At 49.2% G+C, this 9445-nt stretch overlaps 1 protein-coding gene across 1 annotated transcript; it reads right to left on the reverse strand.

The window, feature by feature from the left end:
• Window positions 1-186: 186 nt before the first annotated feature.
• Window positions 187-5239, reverse strand: LOC105001710 (keratin, type II cuticular Hb1). The gene is made up of 9 exons (XM_010858083.1): window positions 4823-5239; window positions 3408-3616; window positions 3222-3224; window positions 2590-2650; window positions 1735-1830; window positions 1344-1508; window positions 957-1082; window positions 523-743; window positions 187-265 (listed from the first exon to the last, which is right to left on the reverse strand). The coding sequence occupies exons 1-9, from the start codon at window positions 5189-5191 to the stop codon at window positions 187-189; spliced, it is 1329 nt and encodes a 442-aa protein (XP_010856385.1). The 5' UTR covers window positions 5192-5239.
• Between the last annotated feature and the right edge of the window lie 4206 nt (window positions 5240-9445).

A 9445-nucleotide genomic window follows, 5' to 3' on the forward strand; every position in this document is an offset into this window, starting at 1 on the left:
CCCAAAGACTGAGTCAAAATTCTGGGGGACCAAGGGTGTCACCTCCCCGACTATGACCCTCTCCAAGCATCTTAACAACTCTAGTCCAAAAGAAGCGGTCCTTCCTGCTGTCTGACCCCAAATCCCTCTTCCTGTGATGCCAGCCCACTCATATTTAGGTGTCAGAGAAAACACTGCTTCCATCCTTTACAGGAAGCGAGTAAACCCATCCACACAGGGCCTAGGATACTCACAGACATTCACGGACCCAACGCCTTCACACAGTCTGAGAGGGAAGAAGAAAAAGGCAACATTAGTGATTGAGCCAGAGCTGCAAACAGAGCTCCACAAATACTTGGAGTGCGGTCCACGAGTGGTAAGAAGGAGCAGAGTGTCAGAAGGAAGAGTCTTCAGAATACCCCACTTCAAAGTGATAAATGATAGGGATGCCCCAGACCTGGCCATTGCTCAGCCAGAATCAAGGGAGATATTTGTGTAAAGGGTGGGAATGGGTAGTCAGGGCCAGGCTGGGACGGTCCTTACCTCTGCTCCTCGCCCTCCAGCAGGCGCCTGTAGGTGGCGATCTCGATGTCCAGGCCCAGCTTGGAGTTCATCACCTCCTGGTACTCCTTGAGCAGGCAGGCCATGTCCTGCTTGGCCTTCTGCAGGGCCTCCTCCAGCCCGGCCAGCTTGGACTTGGCATCATTGAGGGCTGCCTCGCCCTGCTGCTCAGCCTGGGTCACTGCAGCCTCCAGCTTGGAGTTCTAAGGGCCCAGGAGAGAACAAGGTGGGTTATGGTCTCTCCACACAGCAGGGATCACCCCAGGAACAGGCCTCTCCCCTTCATCACCTGGGGCTCCCTGAGTAACCACAAACTGGATCTCAAGTCATGCAAGTGGACTGGAGAATGAATGGTGAGATCCAGCTGGGCACACACACTGCCTTTGGGACCCTGGTGAGCCTCAAAAAAACCCTACCTGGCACTTGGCATTCTCGACCTCAGCCGTCAGCCTCTGGATCACGCGGTTCAGCTCGTTGATCTCCTCCTTGGTGCGACGCAGGGTCTCCCCATGCCGGATCACTGTGGCCTTGATCTCCTCACACTGGTGGGAAGCAGAAAGGCTCATGTAACTCAGGATGGGATGTACCACCCACTCAGAACGACACGGATGATTTTCAGGTTGCCCAACGCACAGCCTGTGAAACCACAATGGCAGCCCTGTCCTGCCACTATAACCTGAGAGCTGTCTGTACTTCTTTCACCACCTCTAGGAATCAGAATCCCCAGACAAAAGAAATCTTGTTAATGCATGCCTCGCATCCCTTCCATCATGTCTAGAAGGCAGGTGTCCTGGACCACTCACCTTGCTGCGGTACCAGCTCTCAGCCTCGGCCCGGCTGCGGCTGGCGATGTCGTCATACTGAGCCTTGATCTCAGCCACAATGTTGTCCATGTTCAGGTCCCGGCTGTTGTCCATCTTGACAATGACCGAGGTGTCTGAGATGTGGGCTTGGAGAACTCGGATCTCCTGCAGATGGTGGGGCGGGAGGATGGAAGGGTCTTGTTTACACCATCACTTTCCCCACCACAGTGTGTACCCGCCTTCTCAGCTCTTCCTGGTCTCCAGCCCTGGCCCCCTCTGACAGCCTCATGGGCTGTAGCTCCTACCCAAAACCCTGTCCAACTCTGATCGCAGAGCAATGCCCTCTCTTCCGGGCCAGCTGCTGCTTTCTGCCTGGACCACAACCACTCACCTCCTCATACAGTCGCCGAAGGAAGTCGATCTCCTGAATCAGGGCCTCCACATTGGCCTCAAGGTCTGATTTGCGGAGGTAGGCACAGTCCACATCCTGGGAAGATGGGGAGTCTTTGAGCAAAGAGGACCCCTGGTGATCATCACCCGAATTCCTCTCTCTTCTCACACAGTACATGGAGGTGAGGGGGAAAGGATTCCCTGTGTTCCTCTTCCTGTCCCATCTCCATGCTGCCCTTCCCTGGAGGCATCTCACAACCTCCTCCCCTTCTAAGAACAAAAGCCTTGTGCCTTGGAGGTGGACCACTAGCCTTTCACCCCACCTACCTGAGATCTCTTACCTCCCATGTCTCCTTCTTACCCTAAGCTTGCCAGACTGGCTCCCTCACTCAACCACCTTGACTCTTCCCTGTTTCCCTGTAGTCCTCCAAAACTCCACCTGGCCACTGTTGGCTCTGCTCCATCCTCCCCCTAGACCCTGGGACTGTGCTCCTCCTCTTAACCAGACTCCTGAGACATGAGACAGGACACCATCCCTCAAGAGAGAGACTGAAGCTTACAATGCCTTCATGGGACCCCAGCCACAGACTATCAACTCTGAAGCAGCACAGAACATCCAGAGATCAATTCAGTCATACCCCTGCATCAGGTCAGGGTGCTAGTGAATTTTACAAGGTTACTGCCCTTGTCAAAGCCTTGAATGTGCCTTTGATGACCTGGTCTATGGGAATTTCCCATCCTGACTCAGCAAGGTCACTGCACCCCACAGGGAGGTTGAGAACATAGATCTCCCCAACAAGAGTCTGTCATTCTGATATTCCCTCATGTCTGTGCTTCCCAATCCTGTGTTACTCACCTTCTTCAGAGCCACAAACTCATTCTCAGCTGTTGCTCTCAGAGCGACTTCCTCCTCATACCTGCGGAAAGAGGACAGAGGGAGGTCACCACCTTACAGGAGTGAAGGAGACAACACTAAGGACCTCCCCACATAGCAAGATCCCTGGCAGCCCTGCTGGGTCCTCCCTGGTTGGACTTGGGGTGTGTCTGTGATTCTCTCTCTACTTGGAGTTGAGGGATCCAGGGGGTGACTCTTCTGGAACCTCACAGCCCCGCTGCCCAAACTGCTCTGAGGTCACCTCTGGAGGAAAATAAGGACTCAGCACCAGCCAGGAGTGGACAGCAGCCCCTCTGGGGCACTGCAGCCCCAGCCGCTCCCCACCTGGGTGTCCAACCTAGCTCAGCTGGGGGAGGACCTATGAATCTCAGAGGCCATCAGCACTAGAGCAACCTAGACAGTGGAAAACCCAGAGACCCAGGACCTGGCAGCCCTGAGAGACACTGAGATTCATATCACATCCAGGTGCTACAGGTGGGAGCCTGAGGGGCCACGCCTGGGAGAATGCAGAAGCCTCCTCCCAACAGAGCACAGGGCACTGTTGGTGGGTGATCAGGCTTCCAGAAGAGAAGCCTGAAGGAGGGGAGAGAGACCTCCTAGGGAATCACGGCCCTACTCATAGGCATCTGAGCAACGACTGCCTGATGGGAGGATCCTGCTGCATACCACCAACTTGCCCTGCATGGTCACATCCCCTTCTTTGAAATGCTTCAGTCTCACCCAGTGGGTTGAATCCATGTCCATTTCCTGTGCCCAACATCACCCCCAGCCACACTCACTTCTTCTTGTAGCCCTCCAGCACCTCCTGCAGGCTGTTGAGCTCTGAGGACAGCCTCCCGCTGTCAGCCTCTACACACTCAGCCTCCCGCCTCAGCGTCTCGATGTAGCCATTGAACAGGGGCTCGAGGTTGCTCTCACAGCACTGGCGGTTCTGGTAGAACTGTAGCTTGGTCTCCAGCAGCTTGTTCTGCTGCTCCAGGAAGCGCACCTGCCATTTGGGGTGGGAGGAGGGGTCAGATGGCTCCTACTGCCCCAAAGCCTATTTGGGGGATGGAGGGGCTTGGGGAGGGTGCTGATTGCTTCAAGGTAAACTCCAAAACGATTCTTTTTCTGACAAAGGTCCATATAGTCAAAGCTAAGGTTTTTCCAGTCGTCATGTATGGATGTGAGAGTTGGACCTTAAAGAAGTCTGAGTGCCAAAGAATCGATGCTTTCGAACTCTGGAGATGGAGACTCTTGAGAGTCCCTTGGACTGCAAGAAGATCAAACCAGTTAATCCTAAAGGAAATCAACCCTGAATATTTTGACTGATGCTGAAGCTGAAGCTCCAATACTTTGGCTACTTGTTGTGAAGAGTTGACTCACTGGAAAAGACCCTGATGCTGCGAAAGACTGAGGGCAAGAGGAAAAGGAGGAGACAAAAGATGAGATGGTCGGATTGTATCACTGACTCAATGGACATGAGTTTGAGCAAGCTCTGGGAGATGGTGAAGGATAGGGAAGCTGGTGTGCTGCAGTCCATGGGGTCGCAAAGAGTTGGACAGGACTGAGTGACTGAACAACAACAACCCAAACCAAGAACTCAGCAGAGATTAGACAGAGGGGACTGTGAAAGACAAGGCAACTTCTGGATTTCAAGATAGTGATCATGTTTGGATTTTCCATATTAGGGTGAGAGCAAGAGGTTGGGAAAGATCATTCCCTCCTCAGGTCAACTGAGTTATCCTGACCTGCTGAGTCTAGATGGCATGTGGTCGGGAGCCAAGTAGAGCTCTTTTTGCATTTGACTGCCTCATCAGTCCCAGCCCAAGTTTAGTATGGGTGGGTTCAGGAAAGATGTGATCAAGGACACCCACTCAAAGGCTGAACTGTGGTCCTGTTCCCATATCTTGTGTGCATTTCTTGAGTCTTGTTTGCATGTATGCTTTCTTCTCTGACATGTGGTTCCAAGCCTTGTCGTTGTCTGTGGGGACCCTGCTTGTCTGGACAGAGGTTGTATATAGTAACAGTGCTCTAATCAGGAGCCCCTGCTCTAGACTCATCTCTCTGGTCTGTTTGTGCCCTGGAAGTGTGTCCATCTCCTCCATCAGCCTGGGAGCTCACCTGGCCCACATCTCTGTTGCCCCCGTGACTAACCCTTGAGTGCCCACCCAGGAAGGGAAGGTTCAGGAAGGGTGTGATCAAGGACACTCACCTTGTCGATGAAGGCAGCGAATCTGTTGTTGAGACACTTGATCTGTTCCTTCTCCTCTTGCTTCACGCACTGCGCATTGGGGTCGATCTCCAGGTTGAGGGGCGTGAGGAGGCTCTCATTGACTGACACGGTGGTGATGCAGGGAGGGCTGAGGCCGCCCACGCCACCGGAGCGGTACCCGAAGCTGCGGCCGAAGGAGCCAGCACGGAAGCCCCCGCAGATGCTGCGGCTACCGAAGCCCCCGGTGAGGCCGCGGTAGCAGGAGATGCCGCGGTAGGGGGCGGCCGTGATGCAGCAGCGGCCGGGCCGGGGTCCGCAGGCGGAGACACAGCTGAAGGCGCGGCCACGGAATCCTGATCCGCAGGTCATGATCCTTCTGGAGGTGTAGGTTGCAGAGTACAGGAGAGGTGAGCTGGAGTCTTGTGGAAACTCCAATGTCCTCCTCAAAGAGCCGAGGTCCTATTTATGCTCGGGTCGGAAGGGGCTTGGCTATGCAGATGCAGTCGTGGCAATTTGTGCTTTATGGGCTTGCGTGGCTAGCTGAGGTCAACGCCTCTCTAGAATGTGCTTTAATAGTGGCCCGCACCCTCCTCTGTGTAAAGGATGCCAGTCCCTGGGCTGTAAGGGACTCGGCATGTTTCATCTTCAAAGTGCCTTGCCAGCTGGGCATGCAGTCATCTGAGGAGACTGGAAAGAGAAGGGCAGGGCAGGAGAGTGGAGGGAGGAGAAGGGAAACCAGAAGTGGCAGAAGCAGGTGACCTGTGTGTGTGCAGGTGTGAGTGGGGGGCCTAGGAGAGACTGGGGTATTAGCAAATAACTTCTGGAAGTTTCCATCCCAGTAGTGGGCAAGGCCCTGCTGTTACATAAAGCTGTATTTTCCCAATCTCCAGCGAGTCCAGTTGGCTGCTGAAAAAGTTCTGACTTTCCCTGCCATGACAGCAGTCAGCAGATTATTAAATATTTGTGTTTTATGTTTTCTTTCACTTTTATTATGAGAATTTTCAAAATTAGGAAAGTTGAAGAAATGGTACCTGTATAACAAACCCCCTGATGTGTTCTACCCAGGTACCCACATTCAAGAGTTATTAACATTGTGCCATATTTGCCTTCACATTTACCCAGTTATTTGATGATTACAGAAAGCTTAGCATGGAACCCTTAAATACTTTAGCATGCATTTCTTAAGAATAGAGACAGTACCATTTTTCACATGCAAGAAGAAGAATGATAATTCCAAAAAATAATTTCCTATCCATTCATATTAAAATTTCCTAACTGTCCTATGATTTTTAAAAATTGATTTTCTTGATTCAACTTATGGCTATCTCTCTTGTATTTTCTATACACTGAAAATAAACTCTTGAGCTGGGCTGTTCAACATGGTAGCCAATAGACACATGTGGCTATTTAAATTTAAATTAGTTAAAATTAAATTAAAAAATCTAGTTTTTCAGTCACACGCCATGCATGACTAGCAGCTACATTATTGACAGCATAGAAACAGAACATTTCCACCATCACACCAGTGTCTTTCAGATAGTGCTAGTCTGAAGGCTTGATTGGGTTTAACTGAAACATTTTTAGGCGGCATACATCATAAACAATGCTTTATAACTCTTACTGTATCACCCCAGAAAGCACAATCAAGTTGTCCTATTACTGGTGATGCTAAATCAGATCACTTGAATATGTTTTCCCCTTTACAATTAGAAAGATCTCTGTAGGGCAATATAGGTTCTATTTTCTTTTTACTGGCCACCTACTCTGTTACCAACACTATATGCCATAAATGATCTCTAATTCTCACATCCACCATATGAAGTAGGTATCATTATCCCTATTTTACAGATGAGGAAACTGAGGCTTGGAGAGGTTAAATAACTTGCCCCAAACCTCCCAGCTATTAAGAAGTGGAACTGAGGAGATGCCAAGCCTTCTCACCTATAGGTTATGACAACCCTTGGATTTCCTAGTCCTTGGAGACTTTCAAGAGGGTGGAGAAACTTATTGGGAGAGGGTTTCTGTGGATATAGGGCTCCTCTTGTGGCTCAGTGGTAAAGAATCCTCCTGCCAAGGCAGGAGACTTGGGTTTGATTCCTGAGTCAGGAAGATCCCCTGAAGAAGGAAATGGCAACTTACTCCAGTTTTCTTGTCTGCAAAATCCAATGAACAGAGGAGCCCTGACGAATTACAGTTCATGGCATCACAAAAGAATTGAAAATGACTTAGCAATTAAACAACAGCAGCAATCTGTGGATATAGAATTGAGGAGAGTCAGTCTAAGAAAAATGGGCAGAGTCAGGGGGTGTTGGAATGGTTGGAACCAGGAGGGCCAATGGGCACGTGTGTGACACAGGGCAATGAGAGGCTGAGGAGAGGAGATCTGCAGGACCCTGTGGCTGAGAATTGAAGGAAAGGGATGGAGAAGAGCAGTTTTAGCTATTTGCTTGCATCTGGTATATTGTAAGTACCTTGATAAGATTATACTGTGTTCTACATACATGAAACACTCCATTCCAATAGAGTAAGACTAGAAAAATGATCCCATAAAATAACAGGGGTTTGTTTTAAATGGATGGGAAGAAAAGAGAAGAGAAACACTGTAGCTGGCAGCCCAACACTGTAGCTGGTAGCTGGTGTGCTGTAGGGGCAAAGGGCAGGCAAAGCAGCTTAGGGCAAGAGGTGAGGGGGTTGGTAAGAAAAGAGGAGGAAGGAGAAGAAGAGAATAGTATGTCCATGTAGAACATTCAGGAATGGGGACTTGCAATAGGATGGACATGTGGTCATGGACCATGTCAGCAATCTGGCCATCCCAGAGGAGGGTGTGGCTCCTAATGTCACTTTATGTGTTTGGGGACCTGGGCCAGCTCTTCTGAGTCCCTTTATGCCCTCATCCGCCACTCTGGGCACTGCCCACAATGGAGTTGTGGTGCTTCCAGCCAGCCAGCTGGCTGGGTATCCCAAGGAGAAGCCCCGTGAGTCAGAGTGCAACTCACACACACTTTGCCTTTTCTACTAGTGTGACTCCCTATAAAAACGACACGCATAAACATAAGCTAATTACTAATGGCTGCTCTTTGCTAAGCAATCTGGAAGAAGCAATTTAAACCAGGATATAAAAAAATTCAAATGTGACACCATTTCATTTAACTCAGGTATTACTAATGGCTGCTAATTTTGAAGACCTAAAAAGACATTGTATCTGTAGGTTTTCTTGGAGTGAAAAAAGCTCTTGGTGAGAGAAGGGGAGTGGGGAGGGGGGAGGGTTGGCAGAATGACTACTGTGTGGTCTTGGCTCTGGCAACGGGAGTTTTATGGAAGTTAAGCCCCGTCAACTGTTCTCAGTCATGTCCAACTCTCTGTGACTTTTTGGACTGTAGTCCGCCAGGCTTCTCTGTCCATGAAATTTTTTCAGGCAAGAATACTGGAGTGGGTTGCCATTCCCTTCTTTAGGGGATCTCCCTGACCCAGGGATTGAACCCATATCTCCTGCATCTCCTGCATTGCAGACTGATTCTTCACCCGCTGAGCCATCAGGAAAGTTAACATTGCTTTTATTGTGAAATATACCACCCTACAAAAGAATGTATAGGTGGTATGCCTACCACCTGTGGGAAGAAATAGAACATATGTATAACTTAGGAACTTCCTCTGAACCTCATTGTCACTGCACCCCCTTCCTTCCTGAACCAGGATGCTTCTCTGGGATTTTGTGTTGAATGATTCCTTTGCTTTTCTTTAGTTTAAGGACCAAGGAATGCATCTCTAAACCATATATTCCAGTTTTTGAACTTCATATAAATGGAATCATATTGTGTGTATTCCTTTGTTCAAAGTTGCTTCCTGTAGCTGTCTTGCGTTCATGTTCACTGTGGATTGTACTCTCTGTAGGAATATGTCACAGTTTATTCATCTTTCCACCTCCAAGGCCTCGTAGCTGTTCCCAGAGTGTATTATGAACAGATCTGCCACGAACATTATTCCCCATGTCTTCTGGTATATCTGTACAAGAGTTTTTCTAGGGTATGTTGTTATTTAAAAAAATTATTCAGGTAGCATATGCTTAGTGTAGAAACCTATTTTATGAACAGTCTTCCAAACTTATAACAACATCTGTTGATGTTCATCTTATTTCATAGTAGATACTATACTGACTGCCCAACTTGCATTAATGCATTTAATTTTTACAAGTTGCCCTTTGATGCTGGTGTTATTATTCTTGTTTTACAGATGAGGACACTGAGGACTAGAGGGTCAAGAGATTTGCTCGGGTTGTGGTTAGAGGCAGAGCTGGCACTCATAGCCTGGTGTATTTGATTGCAATGGAAAAGCTTGATCGTAGTCCTGTCCATCCACTGTCTTCCATCACTAAAGCATCACATTGTACATGGTACAGTCACACACGCTCACTATTCCTCTCCCTCCCATACCTCTTCTGGGTCCTTCAGCATGCTCTCAGGGTGCAGGACCAGAGGGTGAGGAGAACTCACTCTTATTTGTTGTGAGCTTCCAATTCCAAGGGAAAAGCTGTACATATACCCAGATCATGAACAAAAATGCAAACCCTGCAGCATACCAATGGGTACAAACATTTGGTTCATGGCTATATTCCAAGGACTTGGC

The sequence above is a fragment of the Bison bison genome, unplaced genomic scaffold, assembly GCF_000754665.1.
Source record: "Bison bison bison isolate TAMUID 2011002044 unplaced genomic scaffold, Bison_UMD1.0 scf7180017864383, whole genome shotgun sequence".
Lineage (NCBI taxonomy): Eukaryota > Metazoa > Chordata > Mammalia > Artiodactyla > Bovidae > Bison > Bison bison.